This window comes from Notamacropus eugenii, chromosome 5, assembly GCF_028372415.1.
Source record: "Notamacropus eugenii isolate mMacEug1 chromosome 5, mMacEug1.pri_v2, whole genome shotgun sequence".
In the NCBI taxonomy this organism is placed as follows: Eukaryota; Metazoa; Chordata; class Mammalia; order Diprotodontia; family Macropodidae; genus Notamacropus; species Notamacropus eugenii.
The window spans coordinates 286,411-307,523 of record NC_092876.1 but is presented as its reverse complement, the minus strand read 5'-3'; the positions used below and the strand labels follow the sequence as shown (position 1 = coordinate 307,523).

Sequence of the window (21,113 nt, the reverse complement as noted above, 5' to 3'; positions counted from 1 at the left end):
ATGGCTTGTCAGAAGTGATGGGAGAAGCAAATGATTTGCATTTCCAGGAAGGGGAAAGGAGAAGAGAAGAAGCATTTATGAAGTATCTACTATGTGCCAAGAGCTCTACATAGATTATTGAATTAGATCCTCACGTTAACACTTGAAAAGTTGGTGATGGAAGTGGAATGCTCCCCACTTGCTCATGGTCAGTTTTGCTTAAAGCTTCGGTTGTTTTCTTGGAAAGAAGGGAAATACTGTGTGGAGATAAAGGGGTCATTGAGAAATGAATCTTGTCAAAAATAAAATGTATTGATAAAATATTTTTAAAACTATAAATATGTAATGCATTTGAAAAATAAGAATTTTCCTTAGTGGAATTAAAACATTTAATAACCAGAAAACCTGGGAGGATTTATGAATGAATACAAAGTAAAGTGAGCAGAAATCAAGAGAATAGTTTTTATAAAAATAAAATTATTGTAAAGACAATCAAGTTTGAAAGACTCAATGATTCTGATCAATGCACTGACCAACCATGATTCCAGAGGACTTATGATGAAATACGGCACTCATCACCAGACAGAGAGGTCATGGGCACAGTGGGACATATGTTTTGGGGGGTGTAGCCAATGTGAGAAACAGTTTTGCTTAATTAGCCACTTTTGTTATGGACATTTTTGTCTTTGTTTCTTTGTTTCATCCATGGAAAAGTGCCCGGGGCGACTCGCGGGCCTTCGCCTTCTACTTACCTATCCCCGGTCTTCGGACGTCTCCGGCTCCTCTCCTGGTTGGGGGAGGGGAATTCCCTCTCCCTGTTGGGGGAGGGGAATAAACAGGCAGAGCACCCGAAAGGAGTTGCAGCCAGCAAGCTTTATTGCGTTTCTCTCTCTCCAGCTCTCATGGTCATCCCCTTTTATTATCCCCTGTCTCCTCCCCCGTACCTCCCATGGGTGGGCGAGCTCCTCCCAAGTGCCTCCCCGTGGGTGGAGCCAGCCTGTTACCAGGGCCATCCCAGTACCTCATGGCTTGCTAGACCAGCTAGCCTGCCACATAAGCAGGTTTGGACCCTCAGGCGTCTCACGGTCCTCACGGGGGACCCCGGTCCAGAGCTGTCCCCCAACAGAAAAGGGGAGCTAAGAAGAAGAGAAGATCCATTTCTGCTGATTAAAAATTAATTGAATTTTTAAAATGAAAACTTTTAAAAGTCTAACAAAGCTAATATGAAAACTGCAAAAACAAAACAAATCCCAGAACCGGAGAAGATTGTATGAACAGATGCAGTCGAGTGAGTAGAATCTGGTGAACAATTTATATATTGGTTACAACATTATGTAAAATAATTTTTAAACTCTTAAAAATTCTGATCAGTGCAGTGACCAGTCACAATCACCAAAGACCAACAATGATGGAAAATCACCTTGGAAAGAGATGATGGTCTAAAGATGCTGAACGAGATGAACACGTGCAGACAGAGCAAGTGAGTGGACTTGTCATTTTGTTCTTTGTTAAAGGGGGTTTTGATTTGGGGAATGGGGCAAAGTGGGAACTGGGAGTGATAGGGACATAAAAGAAGAAAAGAAAAGAAGTCTCAAATAAGCAGAAATCAATTTAGAAACACTGAGAAAACAAGTCCGTTGGGAAATATGATATTTAATTTTCTACAAATTCGTCACATGAAAATAAGCTCAATGCTTATTCATTATCATTTTTCTTACTTATTAAATTAAATTTTATTGTTTATTAACTTAATTGCCAATTCTCAATACAATCAATTTTTCAGTTCTTTGTATATGGAAAGACCATGAATGTCAAGTTCATAATAAGACAGAAGTAAAAACAGCAGTACTCTGCTAAAATTCATTGACAGAAAAGAGATCCTGGATCCTGGATAAGCCTCAGCAGGATGGAAGTGCCTTCAAGGCAGGGGCTGTATCGTGTGGGTCTTTCTTTCCCCAGCACCTAGAATAGTGACTGGCATGTAGCAGTGTATTAAGAAACTGATTGACTACACAGTAGTCATTGCCTCCTATACATGTATATGCATCTGTGTGTATGGGAGTATGTATATACACATACTCATATACACAAAATGTGCCTAAGGATCCCTAACATACATTTAGATTTCCCTCATCATTCTCATTCAAGGAAAAAAGTCTAGGTCTAGTATTATTATAGTCTAAAAGATTCATATGCATTTATATTAAATGCTGATATATTTGGCCAATATGGTGATACTGGCATGGCTAACTTGACCAACAACAAATACACCCACATTGACCTAATGACACATTCTCTGACCACTTCTATCACTATCCCATCTGTAACAGAGACCAGGGCATCTTCAATTGTTTGTGTGTGATATGCTGAAGCTTTTAATAAATGCTTTCCTGGAATGCTATTGTGGTTTTTGAAAATTTACTATTCAAAAGGATGATTACACTTCAATTAGAAGTTTGGTGAAATAAATGTGCATTTTTTTCCCATCCAAGTTCACAGATCCCCTGAAAATTCTCATCCAATTCATCAGGGGTCAGTGTGCCCCAGGTAAAGAGCCCCTGAGATAGATAAATATAACTTCTGCTTTGAAGCTGAGTCCCCTTCTCACTGGGAATCTTCCTTGGGTGTCCCAGACTGGCTTCTCTGAACACCCATGGCTGACCTAGCCTGGACTTCAAAAGCTGCATCTAATCACGACCCTGTGTTGTTTGCAGTTGCACCATACATGTGCAACTTGTTCCCCAGTGACCCAGAAAGCAGCTGAAGGGCCCTCTATTTCCAGAATCTTCTTTCAATAACTTGGTATTTATCATTGTTCTACTGAATAAGCAGATTTTACTTTCATAGAACAGTCCTAGAGATCAGAGGAATGGATTTGGGGACTGGAGTCAGTCAGGCCAACAGCATTTAGTGAGCCTGCTATGGACTAGGTACTGTCCTTGGAATGGTGATTTAAATTGGAAAATCTTTCCCATTCATTAATAGGCCCATTAAGTCACTTGGAGATTGTGGTGGGAGGAGTTTGTTGAATGGGTGGACCAGGAAGAGGCAGAGCTGGAGCAGAGATGACAGGAAGTTAGTGTGGAGAGCAGTCAGAGCTAGGAAGGATGCAAGCTTCTGGGTATTGTCAGTGAAACAGCTTGTTTGTGATTTGTTTAATGGAGCTGGTTTGGGCAGGCCTAGCAGGAGAAGGCTTGGGGATGGTGTTGTTCTCTGCATTGTTATTGTGTATCGATTTTTGTTGCTGTGATGGACTTGGGTCTGAATAAATGTTTTGGTTCTGCCTTCCATGTGGAGAGTCTGTGGTATTTTGTCATTCTGAATTGCACCGTGATATTCATGGCTGCTGTGGGCCCTGTGAATTTCACATTGGCGCTACAGTCCTAAGCAACTGGACCAGAGGATTTCTGAGGTTCCCTCATACTCTAGATTGATGTTCCTCTGTGAAGTCCCCAAGCTCACAGGGAAGTCTGAAGGCTTCAGGGGCTGGTTTGTCAGAGGAGTGTACCCCCAACTCCGCTCTTCAAACTTATCATTTTAGAAGGGAGGATGCTATAATTCTAAATCTCGTAATACTATGAATATCCACTGGGTGTAAGGACTGTCCCTGCTTAGGAGATAAATGACTGATTTCACACTGGGAAGAATTCTTAGGGTTCTGAAAGGAATGGATGAAAGTCATTTTAATGAGTGTCATGATGACTGAATGACCGGAATTGGCAGAATCATAGGAATTGGTTCTTGAAAGCAAAAGCAGCACGCATTTGTATAATAAGTTTTACAAAGCGCTTTGTAAGTGTCTGAGATAGAATCTGGACTTAGGGCTTCCTTACTCTGTCAGAGGCTCCACTGAGGACAAGAGTCCCAATTTCTTCTTACATGGATAACTGTGAAAATGAACTTCTTCTGCTAGTTTAATATTCCCCTAACTTTGGACAGGGTCAGGGGGGTTGTTTTCAGGCATGTGACTGAGGCACAGGGGCTGCAAGCAAAGGTCTGGATAGCATGACTAGGACACATGAGGATGCGTCCTCTCCCCTCCCATCCTGCTCATGCCTTTGTCAGAACATTCCAGAGATACTTCCAGATTCCAGGGAAGATCCCTGCTATAAACAAGGCATTTGGGAGAGGGAGGGCTGTAGAGTTACGTACCCATGTTGAAGGGATTAAATGGAGATACAGCAGGAAGATTTCATAGGCAGACCTCCACAGGTCTATCTCTGGCAGGTTTCACTCAGTGTTGCTGCCAGGATTGGGAGACTCCAAGATGGAGTGGAAGACCTGAGGTCAAGTCCTAGGTCTGGCCTTCACTGGGTGTGTGGTTCTGAGCACCCCACTGAGCCTCTCTGTACCTTCATTTCTTCATCACGAGAATAACCTTTGCACTGTCAGTGATACTGAGGCTAGCTAGAAGCCAGACCTCTTGCTTTGAGCCTATGAGCTACAGTTAGGATAGGAAGAGGACAAAGCCAAGGTCATTAGGGCAAGCTCCAGTTTGGGATGGGACGGCTGATTGGGATTGGTTTGCTGGACCCTGACCCCAACACACATGCCTGGGGCTCTAGAAGGATGTTCCCCAACAATTCTTCCCCATGGGCATTCTCAACATCCTATTGTGGCCTATGTGTGTTGAGTGGGTAAGTAGCAAAGGCCAGGGAAGTCCTTGACATGAACCAACTGGAAGTGAAGGGGAAATCTGAATCTGAGAGTCTTTCGAGCCCTCAGAGGTCAGCTAGTTTAACCAGTGATGTCAACCTCAGAGAAATGTGCTGTTCTTCAGTCATGCCCAACACTCTGTGATGCCATTTGTGGCACTCTTGGCAGAGATACTGGAAGAGTTTGCCATTTCCTTCTCCAGCTCATCTTACCAATGAGGAAACTGAGGCAAACAAGGTGCAGTCACTTTCCCAGGGTCACACAGCTTGTAAGTGTTTGAGGCCAGATCTGCACTCTCTCCACTGCACCCCCTGGCTGCCCCCAAATAGAAATGGGAGCCACTTTATCTACTTAAGGATCACTGTAGGCCACATAGTGACTTGGTTTAAAGATGGTTTATTGTATTTTCATTTCTTTTTAAAATATCTTTGAGCTATTCTTTAATCTGCTTCCAAAGTATTCCAGCAGGCTGTGTATCTGCCCCCTCTGCTCAAACCTCCACCTGCATGGCATCCACAGTGGATCAAAGCCCATAGGATTTGGTCAGTCAGCCCCCCCAAGGCAGGGGCCTCAGAACCCTAACCCTCCTGTTTCTGCACACCTGTAATGGTTAAGAGGAGGGATTTGGAAACCTGGACTCTGGGGGTCACAGAATTTGGCGATCAGGGTCACAAAAGCAACTCCAGTTGTAGGAGAGATGTTTCACATTTCAGTGAACTAATCTTTCAACAGAGGCAGAAAAGCAGCATTTTTGCCCTGCTCCTTCTAAGCCACTGAGGGGCAGGAAGTCTTGAGAGAAGACAAGCCCTCCATGAACAAATCTCCAGAACAGGATGACCAAGGCAAGAAGACAATTCTGGGATCAGAGCCTACTCCAACCACAGGGTCCCCAAATCATGTGTGGCCATGGTACAAGATGGCTTACACCCCAGACATCATCCACCTAGTTCTTAGCACAAAATCCTCACCTGCTTGGGAGGTGAACAGAGGCTCAGGAGAGGCCTGGAACCTTCTGTTGTAAAAACTATGTCCCAGCCACTCAGTGTGGTATGAGCAACACATGTGGGCATGACCCCAGGATCTGACCTGATGTATTTTTAGGAAATGTTTTCTCTTAATTATCACACATGAGCTAGGAGACAGTTGGGCCTAAGTCTCTGGCTGGTTCCCCTACTTTGTCATTGCCTTCCTTAGATCCATTAATAATTGCAATGGGAGACTCCCCGACAGAAGGACTGTAGAACAAGTGAATAAAACTTGGATGCCCTCAGATGAGGAAAAGCATTGTCCAGTACTAAGCTGAGGTAGTGATTATAAGATGGCAGAGAAACAATTAAAACATTCTTCTTTTTTGGAAAGAAATACTGGAACAGAACAAAAGAAGGAAAGGCAGATGTTCTCAGCAGCTTGGATCATTCCAAAGGGGAAAGGAGAGTTGAGGGGGGAAGTCATAGGTGGAGAGAGATCAAGCGGCTCCAACCATGTACAGGGTCCAGACTCCATGAAATTGGAGAAGGGGCAGGAGGCTCTTTCTATTTAGGAACTAGATATTCCCTCCTTCATTAATTCCAAAGGGAAACGCTTCCCTTCCTGAGAGGGAAGATGAGCCCCTACCCTGGGGCAGTCTAGAAAGGGGACAAGGTGGTCACTCAGTGCCCTGGCCATTGTCACCCACAGAGATGGAGCCCAGGAGCCTGGACTGAGCCCTGAGCAGAGAGCACAGAAGCCTTTAGGGAGGCCCCTGGAATGAAAGAAAAGCAGGGACATACACACAAGGGAGATGGGGGGGAGCTCAGGCACAGGGGGAATGACAACCAAACAGAGAGCATTGGACCTCTCTAAAGGTTCGTGCTGAGGGCCTTCCCACCCAGCAGCCTGTCTGGGCATGGCTCCAGGCCCAGGAGGAGTGTGCAGCCTGGGTTCTGTCTGAAGCCCTGGAGCAAGTTCTAATACACCCTCTCCACAGGTGTCCCCATGCAGTACAGAGCAAAGACAAATGTCTGCCCCCTCACCATGTATTATGCACTGATCCTGCACCACCCCCCAGGCTCCTTCCCCTCTGGGCTCAGCCCCCACCTGCACTCCCAGACTCAGCAGAACAAATAAAAAGCTTCTCAGGCATCTCCAAACTTTCATTTCTTTTCCTCTTCATGTGGCCAAAACATCTCCACATAGTCATCCTGTCCCCCACAATCCCCCACCCAATGGGAAACTGAGCTGAGATTGTGGAGAAAAGCTGAAGACTGCAGAGCAGTCATTCATCAGGCTGTTTGTTCAGACAGAGACCCCAGAGGTCAGGGCAGCCTCAGATGTGAAGGAGGCTCATTCCCCAAAGCAGACAGAGACACAGGAGGGAGGAGAGAGGGAGGCCTTAGAGAGCAGGGTGAGGGCCCTGATGAGGCTGCCCTGGGCTTGGCCCAGTAGAGTCCAGAGAGGATCCCAGGGGCCAATGCTGAAGAGATAAGCCAGGGGTCAACAGAACAACCGAAGGACTGCAGACTGGTTTTCTGTCTCAGGTCCATGCCAGGCAATTCTCTCAAGCTGAAGAAGGAAAGACAGATTCAGGGGGGTCCTCCAAGTCCCTTTTGGCTTCCAGCCTCTTGTCATTCTGAAGGGCCACCTTCACCACCCAGCCCATCCTCAAACCAACCTCCCACAGACCCTCCTCTTTGCTGGGCCCTCTCTACTCCAGTTCCCCCCTCCCACCCCCTAAACCCTAAATGTGCTCCTTCCAGGCCACCCTAAGGTCTCAGAAGTTCAGTGGTTTATCTTGGAGACACTAAATTACAAGTAGGACTGCACCCCCTCCCCCACTCCAACCTCTAGATCCAAGAGGAAGAGAGAATAGGTCCCCAAATGCGTACTTCCCCGCCTCCAGGTCTGCCTCCAGGGATTCCCAGGGCTGGTCTACAGCCTCCAGCTGGGGAGACACCCAGGCCCTTGGGAAGAGATCTGAGCTGAGTCTGAAGTGGATTCCCTCCTCAGCCAGCCTGTTACACCCCTGCCAGGCATCCTCCAGAGAAATGGCTTCTGGTTAGGGATTTGTGTATCTAGAGTCTTAGGGCCCATGTGACAGCCCCTTAGACAGGAAGCAGAGGAGTTGGGGACAGAAAGATAAGCTACCAGGTCAGGGGAAGCCCGGATCCCCATGGTGCCTGCTCCCCAATGACTCCCAATCCAGGCTACCTGAATTCCTATTCCTATTCCACATCACAACTCCAGCAATGACTGCAAGGAGGAGGAGAAGGGCTGCAGCAATGCCCCCTACAATGAGCCAGGTGGGTGAGGACTGTGGCTCTGAAACAGAAAAGGGAAGTGAGAGGACATGACCCTTGTCAAGCCTGAGCACTAACCCCTCCCCTACTTTACCCCATAACTCCCCCTCCCTCTGGTCCTGGGAGGTGGGGGGATGACCTTTTCCCACCTCTCCTCTCTGTCCTTACCCCACTGCAGGGTGAGGGGCTCAGAGAGCCCCTCGTGCTGAACTCGGCAGGTGTATTTGTCTTCCTGGCCAGAGGTCACCTCCACAGTTGCTCACTTCTGGAAGGTGCCATCTCCTGCAGGCCTGGTCTCAATGAACTCTGTGTCCTGGGGCTGTTCCTCCCCATCCCTCAACCAAGTCAAGGAGATCTCCTTAGGGTAAAAGTCCTGGGCTCTGCACCGAAGGGTCACCTCCCCATGGGGGGCAGTGTGGCGGGTCACTGTGGCAGAGGGTGGATCTGGAGGCAAAGGTCAGAGGCATTACCAGGCTCCCTTTCTCCCTTCCCCTCATCGGGCACAAGGCAGGTGAGGGCAGGAGGAACACCCCACAATTTGAGCCATGGGGTACATGGGGTCCTGGGGGTGGGGAACCTGGGGCTGGGGCTGAGAAGGATGGGTTGGGGGCCTTGAGCTCCTGGCACACTTGGGTGGGTCTAGAGGCAGAGGTCAGAGGTAATTCCAGACTCCCCTTCCCCCCTCCTCTCCAAGGCCACAAGGACAGGTGGGGGGAGGGGGAACATCCCACAATATGCTGTGGAATATCCCACAGGGGTTCCCTAGGGGTTGGGAACCTGGGGGTGAGGGGAGGCCTTGAGTGCCGCGCACACTGGGGAGAGGTTGGCCGTACCTGTCCTCATCAGCGTGTCCTTCCCCATCTCCAGGTACTTCTTCAGCCACAGCACGCACCCTATCTCCACGTAGGCTTTCCACGTCTCTGCTTCTCTGCTGTCCGCCTCCCATATGCGCTTGGTGTTCACAGCCTGGGGCACCTCTGTCCTCCACGTGAGGGTCTCCAGGTCCAGAGAGATGTAGTCCCGCCCGTCGTAGGCGAATTGGTAAAACCCGCGCTGGAAGGTGAGCTCGGGGGACACCTCGCAGCCGTACATGCGCTGGAGGGTGTGGACGCCTGTCCCGGACGGCCTTGGTCAGTGTGGCCAGACCCTGGCTGACCCCAGCCCCGCCCCCCGAAACCTCTAGGGGGCTCTTCCCCCGCATTCCCAGGGGGGCGTCCGGTGGGACCCCGCTTCCGCGACCCCCGCCCATCCTCCGTCACGCACCGCCCGCGCTCTGGTGGAAATAGCCGCTAATGTTCTGCAGGGCCACACGGAACATCTGTGCGTTCCCCCTGAGGATCTCCGTCTCCCGCTCCCAGAACCACGGGTTCTCCTGGACCATCCGCTCCATCCACGCCGCCTGCGGCCCAGACCTCAGACACTGCCTGTCGGTGTCGAAGCTCGCGATCTGCAGATCGTCCACGTAGGCCACGGTGAGGAACCGCGGCTGCCTGAACCCGGGCCGGGTTATGGCGGTGTTGAAATACTTCATGGAGTGAGGGCCTGGGACATGGGGACGGGGCCGCGTCAGGGCGGGGGGTGCCTTGACCCGACACCGACCCTTGACTCCGTCACACCCGGGGAATGATTTCGGAGTCCCGACCCCACTATCGTGAGATTCCCCGCCGGCCCCCAACATCCCCTCCCTTTAGCTCCTCACCGCCATGCCGGCACACCGTGCCCCGCTGCTATTTAGAGATCAGCAAAACGCCTTCCCCGAGAACAGCCCAGGCAGGTCCTAGGACCCCTACACCTGGAAGCCTGGCTTCCTCGCCCCGCCCCCACCTCTGCTCCGGGTGCGAGGTCTCTCACACTCCTCACCCTCCCGCCCCCACCTTGTGTCCTCACCTGCCCCGTCTCCCCCACCCCGATCCTCTTTAACAAAGCTGCTCCTGGTTCTGTCCTCGCCCTTGGGGGGGGTGTGGGGGGGACCCCGGACAGCTCTGCTGCTTCTAAACGCCCCCAGGACTATCACTCCCATTCTCCCTCCTGGAACCCCTGCCTCAGCTCCCCATGACATCCACCCCCTACTAATTCACTCCCCGCCAAAGTAAGGAACTGACACCAAGACACCCCCACAAGCCCCAGCCAAAGCTAAGGGGCGGCAGAGTCCAAGTCCCTGATCACCCACACAGGCTTATTTCCAACTTCTTCCTTTCAGCCTGCCGGGACCGCAATGACCTGAAGGAGCCGGGTCTGGGGAGACCCTCCCTGGGCTGGCATCGGAGGGGCTTCCTGTAGGAAACCCCATCCTAGCCCCACGGCCACCCCCGGGTGCAGAGTCCAGTCTCTCCTTACCCGCCCAGGTCTCCTGCAGGGCCAGGATCCCCAACAGAAGGAGAGCGCACAGAGAGCGCTCCATGGTCCGCAGGAACAGGAGCCCAATATCAAGGAGACCTGTTTGCTCTGGGTTTATGAAGGGACGAATCCCTTCCCACGGGCTCTGCCAGCCAATAGCGGGTGGGAGACAACAAACTTCACTGGTGACTGGGCAGAAGGAGCCTGCACGAGGTATGAGACCAAACCTGAAACTGCCCGGGAGGAAATCCCCGGCTTGATAGACCTTGGCTCGGTCTTCGTCATTCCCAGAACAGCCTCTGATTCTGTGGAGCAGCCGAGGCTCACTCCCTCCCATCATCACTCCAGGAGAGCGCCGCTCTTGTGCTCCCAGCTTGAACCAGAGAAAAAGAAGGGTTAGGGCTAGAGTCCACCCTGCCCTCCAGCCTTCCTCAGTGCGACCCTTTCCCCTCCTTAGAAGTTGGGGAGAAAATGTCCCCACCCCAGACTGAGGGGGTCTGAGGACTGAAGAAATCTGCAGGCTGACTTGAGACCAAGGGCTGCCCCTCAGATTTAACAACCTCCATCCCAGCTGTGACTCGGGCAAGTTGTAACCTCTGCAGGCCTTGTAGATAAACAAGCCAGGACCCAAGAATGCAGAGGAAATCAGAGTCCAGTAAATGGAACTGGGAATCTGAGTAAAAGAGGGGCAGGGATAGAGCCAAGGGCCTGTAGTCAGGAAGAACTGACTTCCAATCCAGGCCTCAGACATTTACTGTGTGACCCTGGGCAAGTCACTTAACCCTGTTTGCCTCAGTTTCCCCATCTGAAAAATGATCTGGAGAAGGAAAGGGCAAGCCAATCCAATGTCTTTGATTAGAAAAACCCAAAAGGGGTCACAATGAGTCAGACTCAACTCAATATCAAAAAGGAAAAGATCTTAATTATTAAAATGGAGAAGAGTGCCATTGCAGCCTAAGGCTGGTCTGAACCTCCTGAAATGGGAAGGTGTGAATGCCTGGTAACTTCTTTTTTCAGAAACAATGAACCTGGGCACATTTGGTAGGATTTTCCCTCTTTCTTGTCTCATCTCCCCAACTGGGAAACCATGAAACTAAAGATTTCACGGAGAAAATCAAGTTTCCCTGCAGAGGATCTTAGAGATTATCTCCTTTATTTTCCAGATTGGGAAACTGAAGACCAGCAGTGCACACTTATGTAGCCTTGAAAGTCAGCTCTGGTTTCTTCTCTTTACCAAATGTAGTAGCCATAATATTGAGTCTAGTTCTGAGTCTCATCCTAGTTTTGAGAAAGTCCAGACATCCCCTTTCATACCGTTTATCAGCAGCTCTATGGCTTCCATTTTCAGTTTGGGGCCCAAAGAATTGTTTCCTCTTATTTCAGCACTGTTATTGTCATGGGGAAAATTTACCCCTTCACAAAAGATGGCAAGATTATTTCCCCATGACTTTCTCTTATTGTGGCTTGGAGACCTGTTTTCAGGTCGTTTATAGTGGCCAGGACTTTAGAAACATTCACATCCTTTCAGCACTCATCTGTTGGTAATGGCTCTTGGTTCACACTGGTGTCAGGTCTCTCTGGATATAAAGGACTTATTTTGGTCAGATTTGATTTATTATTTCACATATGTGCTGCTCAACAACTTTACATATTTGATCATTTATTTTAGTGAAATAGATTTTATGTGGTTAGGATTATCTATTTTTTTTTAAAAGTCTCCAGTCTTGGATTAAGAATGCTCCTTGACACAACTGTGGAAGTTAAGTGAATGGATTTTCTTCTGATTTTTTCAAATAAATATTTTTTTTCACTCAGCAAAACCTCCACTTACCCTGCTCAGCCTTCTTCAATTGAGAAATAAAGGAAAACAAAACCTCTGTTATAAACTTGTATGCTCAAGGGCAGCATTGCAGCTTTGTACAATTTTTTATTCCCCCCCAAAACCAAAAATGTATGTATATATGTATAATATTCTGCTCTCTGAATCTTTCATCTCCATCAGGAAGTAGGGAGCATCTCTCATCCCTTGCCCTCTGCAGTCCCGCCTTTGATACGTTCGAGTGAGATTGCTGTTCTGTTGTCAGATTCTTCCCCCACCAGACCCTCCTCTATTGCACAGACTTCTGCTTCATCTGGTTCTTGGGAGATGCTTGTCCCTCACCTTCCCCCTCCTCAGAAGCCTTTGTCTTTTGTAATGTTCTTAGCTGTCTGCTCCTTGGTAAGTCTTTCTTTCTGGATGCTTGCAGTATTTTTATTTTCTTTGACCTTAAGCTCTGAATTTGGGCTACGAGTATCTTGGGAGTTTTTATTTGGGGTTCTTTCCAGAGATGGGTTCTTTTGGGTTCTTTTTAATTTTCATTTTGACCTCTAGTTCTAAAGACATCCAGGAGTTTTTTTTTTAACGTTTCCTTGAATTAAGATTTAGGACCATGGTTTTAATGATTGTTAAATTCTCTGTCCTTGATATAATTTTTAGGACAATAAGATTTTTTTACAGTTTCTTCTGGTTTTCAGTCTTTTGCTTTCATTTGGATCTTGTTCGTTGGGTCATGGAGTCATTGGATAATGTTTGGTCCATTCTAGTTTTCCATACATTTGTTGTGTGGACAAGGTTCTGCTGCTTTTGGGGCAAGCCTGTGAAGATTAAGATGAATTCTGTTTCATTTCTTATTGATCCAATTTACAATTTATTGATTTTGTTCTGAAACTACTTTTGTCCTGTAATTGCCTGAGTTATGGTTCTTTGTCTCTAAACTTGGTTCAGAGTTCAGCTAGTCTGTACTAGGTTAAGCTGAAGAGTCCAGCTCTCCTGCTCGAGGAATTTTGCTAACTTTGGGAAATGGATAAGAAAGCAAGGGGATTGGGGCCTTACATCTTTATGCCACCAAGTTGTTCTTCCAAGATATCTGGTTTGCTGTTCTAATATCTGGGTCACTATCCTGCACCTGGACTCAGGCCATGAGCACCTTCAATACCACAGGAGGAGAAGGAGGGTTGTTGCTCACCTCCATTACCAATTTTCAACCACTCAGGTTGTTCCCTGGCCTCAACACTGTAACTAAGCCTTAACCCCATTATGTCACCTACCCTGCTTGGCTCTTTCTTCTAAGCTCCCAAAAACCCACAAAAATGGGAAGTGTTCTTTTTCTCCAGGCCTCTGGCATAAGTGGAGGCAAGTCATTGACCTATTTATTGATAGGTAGCATTCTCTGCTAATAAATATTATCTTGCTCAGAGATCTGTCTCAGCTTACCCTTCTGTTAAAATTTAGTTGTGACAAGCCCTTTATTCCACTTCTAATTCCGCAGCTGTCAGTTCAATTCCAATTTTTCCCACAATGAAAAATATCATCTCTAACTTTTTCTTACTCTTTTATCTCTTATTTGCTGTCTTCCAGAAATCCTGGTTGAATTGTGCCCACTCTGTGCTTTTTTTGAAGCTTTGTGTGTTGATGTTTTGAAGTCATTTTCTTCTTCTGAGATTGTGTCTTGAGCCTCCCTGTCCTCAAGGTAAACTTGGTGGTGGGATCCTTTCTTGTCTGCTTATTCTTTCAGTCTCCTTCCTGACCCTGGACCTGATGTCAGGGCCAGGCTCTCTCCACATACTGAAGGGCATGTCCAGAATAACCTTGTTGCTTTTTTCTTGAGGTTGTGAGTTGTATGTTATTCCAGGATCTCATTCAAGTCACTTAACCCAGTTGCCTCATCCTGGGTCATCTCCAGTCATCCTGATGAATATCTGCTCACTGGATTCAGATGGGTCTGGAGGAGGAGTGAAACTGGTTACCTGCACAACCCTCCCTTACTCAAAACACAGTCAAGTGCAAGTCGTGTCATTATTTCTCTGATGGCATAGCCTTCTTCAGCAATGAAGGATGAACACACACATTTTCCTGTAGGACAAGATAAATTTCTATGTGTTCGTGAGTATCCCTTGGTCTGTACACAGGTTTCATGAAATGTGTTTTGTTGCTAATCCCATTTGAGATGCTTCAATTCAACAGACATTGAATATGCATAATTGGTCACCCAATCAAGAAGGATTTATCATCAGCTGACTACAGGGCAGACACAGTGCTAACTTGTAACTTGGGATAAAAGGAAGATGAAAAACAGTTCCTGTCCTTAAGAAACTCACATTCTGATAGGGGAGACAGTACATATAGATCAGATGATGCAAACTAATGATAGAATAGATGGAGTGGAGGAGGAGGAGGACTTATACTATTAAGCTGGTATAAATTTGTGGCAAGACAAGCGCCATGAATCCTTCCACTTCTGTTCAGCAGCATACGAGTAAAAGTTAAGAAGGTAAATGGCAGGAGTCATCCAAGGTTGGTTTGTGGCAACATGTGATGGATGGTAAGTGAGCCAGTGATTCAAGTGCAGACGATAGGGCACAGTCAAGTGGGTCAAGATTGGGAAAGGAGGAGAAGGTAGCCATAGGAGAGGTTCTGACCTGAGATAATCCACCTGGAAGGTGAGGTTAGAAGTTATATTGAGGAGGAAGAGAAGGCTTAGTAAAAAAAAAAAATGATGCACACGGTGAGATGGAAAAGTAAAGCAAGATCAAAATTCTTCATCATGAAGATGAAACGTTCATGGGTGATGGCAAGAACAAAGTTATGACGACCTTTGTGTTGTAGCTGAGAGGGAGTAGAAGAGTAGGCCAGGGGGTTTGTATAAATTGGGGAATTGGAAATTTAGGATCTTTGAAGGAATATCAATATATTGATGAAGAAGAGAAAGATTGTAAGCCAGGAAATGAACTTGTGAGAAAGAAGGGTAAATGTTTAAGGGCTCAGTATGTAAGAGCTATGAGAATCTGGGGTGGGAGATAATGGTATGCTAGGATCATTCAGCAGGTGGGACAAGGAGATCTGCAGGATCCTCTGTCCAATGACTTGAAGGAGATGAGTGACAGATCTGTGACCACAGAGTGCATTCATTTTCCTCTTTCATAGTAGGAGTCCTCTGGAGAAGAAATGATCCTTTTTGAAACAGGACTAAGAGAACCAATATTATATACACTGTATGCAATGAAGAAAGGCTGATGATATTTCCCATAAGATCAGAGGTAAAGCAAAAGTGACCAAGTCTGATCCCAAAGAGGAGATAGAAGAAGTCGCCTCCCCCTTCTTTGCAGAGGTAGCACATGATCAATGTGGAATGCTACTTTTAATGTCAAACTTTGTCAATGTATTTGTTTGACTAAACTTTCTCTTCTTTTTTTATTCCTTGTTATGTGGATTTGCTCTCTGGAAAAGGAAGTTGAAAGGGGAAGGCAAGTGGGGAAAAGACAAATGGGAAAATATATAAAAACCAAAGTGAAGAATAAGATTTTGTTTTAAACCTTTACAGTGAAAAAGAAGAGCTTGAATTTTCGCCTAGAAACACTGAGGGCTCTAAGTACGGTGCTATCCACCATGCCTTACTGATGAAGAAATGTGCCAAGTAAGAAATATCTCGAGAATTTTTCAATCAAGATTTCTAGGTGAATTTGAAGGGAGCACTTTCCATTTAGTGGTGGGGAGATGAAAGCCAGAGTGCATCAGGTTAGGACTATGGAGGGCCTGGATGGTGAAGGAATGGAGGCAGTGAATACTGACCAACTTCTTCATATGATTAATAGTGAATGAAGAGGCTTTCTTTTGGGAGAAGGGAGACCTGTGCGTGTTTACTGGTGTTAAAGAAGGAGTCTGGAGAGATGGACACATTGAAGCTGAGTGTTAGGATGTGAAGAAAGAAAGGGGAGGTCATCAATGGAGCAAAGTCTTTGGGAAGTTGCAAGGGAATAAGACCAAGGGCCAAAGGGGGTAGGTTGACTTTCTCAGGGAGGCAAGCCCCCTAATCTTTTTAGAGTAGAACAAAAGTGGAGAGAAAGAAGAATGTTCAATTTTTTTCAACTCCGTTCTTCTTTCAGCTGATACTGATGGCCTTAAGATAGGAGACCAGATGAAGATATTGGCACAAAACAACTGTTTCTTCAGAAGAAGCCAAGTTAAATTCCTGGTTAACTGGAAGAAGTTAAAATAAGATAACCAGCACTGTTGACAACATCTATCTACAATCCCTAGAAATTCTGATTTATCCCCTGATGATGGAATTTATTTTATTTCCTTCTATTACAGTGATAACATGCATTAGTCTTTGATCAAAAGGTGCATTTCCCTCTACTTATATTATAGCTCAGGAAATTCCAACTGGGAGTAACTGGGAGAGGAAATGGGGCTGTTTGTGCTGTTTTCACATCAGAGTGGGGGACCCCAGGGTTTCATTGGATACTAACTTCCTTATCGCTTAAATGAATTGAGTGTGGGTCTGCACTTCACAGTCACTGTGGCCTAAATTCCTGCTTTCTCTTCACTTGTTGAGGGACAGAGAGAGAGAGAAAGAGAGAGAGAGAGAGAGAGAGAGAGAGAGAGAGAGAGAGAGAGAGAGAGAGAGAGAGAGATATGGAAGGAGGGAGAGACACAGAGAGAGACAGAGAGAGACAGAGAGAGAGGAAGAGAGAGAGAGAGAGGGGGGGGGAAGAGAGGGAGAGGGAGAGGGAGAGGGAGAGGGAAGAAGGGAGAGGGAGAGAGAGGGAGGGAGAGGGAGAGGAAGAAGGAGAGGGAGAGGAAGAGGGAGAGAGCTATTACGAAAGTGAACTAGGGTCAGGTGGGGGTTTAAGTTAACCATTAAAGCCTCCCATGGTGACTAGGATATGCACAGAAATCATCCAAATGCTTGTGGATGCTCAGCAATCAGTTTATTGGTACTCAACACAGATAGAAGTCATGCAAATTTCCAAATAACCTACCTGGGGGATGGGAGAATGTGTCCATCGCTGTGTTCAGGTTGGAATGGCAATCAGCATCCATTTGGGGGCATCAAGAAAACTTCTAAAGACTTTCAGAATTTGGGAACCCTCAGTTTCAAATTCAGGTCTTTTGATCTCATGAAAAGGACTATGAAGGAGAAAGGGCAGAGCCATGAAACTAAAACCAAGGGGTGAATACAAGGTCTTCTCCAACTGGTCACATTGTTGGCCATATTCCTGCTTTCAATATGTATATCTGTCCGTGTTTAGTCACATAGACTTGTAATCTGTGCTACAGAAGAGACTAAGGCTGGTGCATTGTTTGAACTCGGGACAGTGGAGCTAAGGCACTGAACATGGCATCAGGTTGTCTAGGGAGGAGCAACCTCTCCCAGTTTGGAAAGAGAGCAAGGCAAGAGCTGTGACAGTTAGCATTGGCTTTGGGCCTGGAAATGGCCATGGTATTTCGAGCCTGGGTAAGAGAGGGAGACTCTGATTCAGATAGACAGATATGGACAGATACACAGAGAGATAAAGGATACATGAAGACAGAGATATGTAGGTCAATATCTATGTATGTATATCATCTGCATTTATATCTCTATCTTATCTGTCTTACACACATACACACACACACACAGACACACACACACCTTTCCTTGCACTCATATATACATCCCTCTGGCCAACAAGATGCAGTTCATAAAGTCAGGCTTGCCTTTTGTCTTGGCATGGTCTGTGCTAAATGACTCTCTGTTCTGCTGGCAGCTAAGCCTTACAGGATCAGAGGAGCAGGGATTTAGAGTTGGTTCAACCTTCCCATTTTACAGGGGAAGAAACTAAGGGCCACAGAGGTGGAAGTGATTATAGCTAGTGAGCAGCCCAGCTGGGATTCAAGCCCAGGTTTTCTCTGCATCACTCAATCCCCCCACCCTCCACAAATAGTATAAATAATACAAATATCCCTAAGAATGTGAACAAGGGCACTGGGGTAAGAAATACGTCCCTCAGGAACTCAGTGATCGTCAGGGAAGTCCCGGTGAATATCATTTATTTGAATTCACTTGACTCCAGGAAAACTTGTGGGCAATTTTAATCATCAATAATTTCTTTTCACTCCCACCCACTTCACAGCTGGGAACGGTAAATCAAACTCAGGCCCAGGTAGTTTGTTATTAACCATTCTAACTGACACAGGCAAAGAAAAGCAAAGGGATGAGGAAAGCATATCATTGGAAGAGAAAAAAAAAACAAATCGTAAAGTCACTATGACCTTCAAGCCTAAATGGGTCATCCTCCTTCTTACTGGGAGTGAGATCCTACAAATTTATTGCCCCTGGAGTAAACACATTTTTTTATAAGATTTAATTTTTTAAATTTTTTTAAAAAATTAATTTATTTTCAGTTTTCAACAATCATTTCCCTAACTTTTAAATTTTCTCCTATTCCCTTCCTCTTCCTTCCCTGAGAAGGCATGCAGTCTTATATGAGTTCTACGCATACATTGCTATTAAACACATTTTCGCATTTGTCATGTTGCATAGAAGAATTAAAACAAATGGGAGAAATTATGAGAAAAACAAAAAAGGAACATAATACGAGATAAAATAGTCCGCATCATTTTCCATTCCAATTCCATAGTTCTTTGTCTGGATGGGGATGACATTTTGCCTCGAGTTTTCTGGGAATGTTTTAGGTCCTTGCATTGCTGTGAAGGGCTAAGTCTATCAGAAACAGTCCTTGCACACTATAACTGTTACTATGTACAATATTCTCCTGGTTCTGCTCATTTGACTCTGCATCAGTTTATAGAAGTCTTTCCAGGTTTTTGTGAAGTCCACCTGTGGGTCATTTTGTATAGCACAATAGTATTCCATTATATTCCTATACCACAACTTATTCAGCCATTCCCCAATTGATGGGCATTCCCTCAGTTCCCAATTCTTGGCTACCACAAAAAGAGCTGCTATAAATATTTTGGTACATGTGGAGGAAACACATTTTTAAAGTCCTTCTGAAAGAGAATTGAAGGGCAAAACTTTCAGCCAAATCTTTCTCTCTCTATGCTGTCAGGTTGTGCATCCTAACCACAGTTTCCACGTCTTCTCTCCTTGATCTTGGAAGCCTCATGGACGCTGAGGCACCCCTAGGGTAGCTGGACACTGCCCAGGTGTCCTTTAGAGCCACATAAACATGAAACCCCGTAGAAATCCCCTTTCCCTCCAATTTTTGTACAAGTCACTTCCCTCAATCCTGAGTACAATTTAGGGGCACGTTGTCTCCATGGCGCATAGCTTACTGGGAGTATAGTAACTGTCAGAACCTAAATGCAAATTTCTATTACCAAAGCAAGCTGACTTGAATGTGGTGGTAATGATGATGTGTGTGTCTGTCATGGCCCCTTTTGTTCATCACTGAGGCAGACTGGAGAAAAAGGCTGTAGGAGTTGAAAAGGCTGAGAAAACAAGGGCCCAATGTGTTCAGAAAACCAGGGGTCAGAAGAATACTGAACCAGAAAAACAATGGGTACAACAGTGTAAAGACCATCAACTTTGAAAGCCTTAAAAACTCTGATAAATCCTGGAGGAGCCATGAGGGGATGTCCTCTTGAGCACACATATTTGTAGCAGCTAGTTTTTCTTCTTTCTTTTTGGTTTCTTGGTGGGAATGATGAAGTGGAAGGGAGAGAAAACAGATGTTTGTTCGTTGTTAAAATTAGTTTTTTGTTTTTTGTTTTTTTTTACATAGAGTGATCCAAGGGTTAGGTGATCTGATGTCTTCAGGACAAAGCTCAGTTTCAATTAGTATAAAAAGACAGAAGGAATCTGAGAGGAAGCTCTCTAGGATGATATGTAACATTAGCTACAATAGCTTCTTCCACAAAGAATGTAGGAATTGTTACTGTATTTTTAAGAGGCAATGGAATCTCAGAGTGATGGTTTAATCTGCCATTCTATGAGGAATCTGTGAGGAGACTGAAGGCTTTATTCTCACGCAGGAGAAACTATTAATGTGATGCGTAAAGAAAGGAATAAGTAAAAGAACTAAGAGAACTTATTCCCTGACAGGATTGGATTCATTGCTTTTCTTGTAGGAAATAGTAAAGAAAATTCTTGAGAAGAGACTTCATTTGGAATCCTGAGGGAAGTGAATGGTGGGACTGTTTTTACAGAATTGAGAAGTCAGTGGTTGTAATGATGCTTAAATATGACTTCATAGATGGTTATATTGTAAATAATTATTTGTTTTTGTTTCATTTTTGTTGCACTATTAATAAATACTATAATCCATAAACTTGTGCTTATTTAAATCTAAGGAGGTACAGAGACAGAAAGTTTCTAGATTTTGTGGGGTTCAGAGCTAATTGCTTAATTAATCAGAGAAAAGTTGCAATTTGTCATTCATAGCAGAACATACACTTTGACTAGAATCTGGGATAAGAATGAATAAGGGAAATATCTTGGATTTCATTCAGTACAACTCCCTCATTTTGCATGTGAGGAAACAGGCTCAGAAAGGTAAAAAAAGTTGGAGGTTACTTTATGACTATCTCTGTAGAGAATCAAACCACCAAATTAGGATGTAGATTGTTTTCTCCTGGCCAAAGGAGGACTATCTGTATCACCAAGGCAATATTCACTTGTGGTGACTATGAATATGCCAGTGTAGTTTTCAGTTGCAAAATATAAAAGATTCTCCATATAGAAGGCAGAAGAAAAACGTTTATTTGAACACCAGAAAGGCAAATCCCAGAACCAGAAAGCAAAATCTGTCATAGTGACCAATAAGTTAATAAACATGATCACAGCAGAGGGCAAAGCCATTCTCAAACCTCCCCTCCCTAGGCCAGGGCTTTCTCGCTATCAACTATCGCAATGTGCCAGTTGCCCTGTGTTCTTTCCCCTCTGACCTGACCCCACTCACCCACTTCTTCCCAGTTCTGCTCCACTCTTCCTATTCTACCTCTTCAGCAAGCTCCTCCCATGACATGTGACCCAGGCTTCCAGGTGATTTAAGTAGATCATATGGGTCTATTAATTAATGAGAAAGATCTTTCCATTTGAA

At 45.7% G+C, this 21,113-nt stretch overlaps 1 protein-coding gene across 1 annotated transcript; it reads right to left on the bottom strand.

Annotated features, from left to right (window-relative positions):
* Positions 1 to 6,711: 6,711 nt before the first annotated feature.
* Positions 6,712 to 10,324, bottom strand: LOC140503230 (BOLA class I histocompatibility antigen, alpha chain BL3-7-like). The gene is made up of 6 exons (XM_072606992.1): positions 10,248 to 10,324; positions 9,174 to 9,452; positions 8,744 to 9,022; positions 8,079 to 8,354; positions 7,822 to 7,932; positions 6,712 to 7,176 (listed from the first exon to the last, which is right to left on the bottom strand). The coding sequence occupies exons 1-4, from the start codon at positions 10,309 to 10,311 to the stop codon at positions 8,170 to 8,172; spliced, it is 807 nt and encodes a 268-aa protein (XP_072463093.1). The 5' UTR covers positions 10,312 to 10,324; the 3' UTR covers positions 6,712 to 7,176; positions 7,822 to 7,932; positions 8,079 to 8,169.
* Between the last annotated feature and the right edge of the window lie 10,789 nt (positions 10,325 to 21,113).

Coding starts and splice junctions, on each gene's coding strand:
- LOC140503230 (XM_072606992.1), bottom strand. CDS start 10,311: ATGGAGCGCTCTCTGTGCGCTCTCCTTCTGTTGGGGATCCTGGCCCTG. Junction 9,453..10,247: donor CCTGCAGGAGACCTGGGCGG/GTAAGGAGAGAC, acceptor CCCATGTCCCAG/GCCCTCACTCCATGAAGTAT. Junction 8,355..8,743: donor GGACACGCTGATGAGGACAG/GTACGGCCAACC, acceptor CTTTGCCTCCAG/ATCCACCCTCTGCCACAGTG.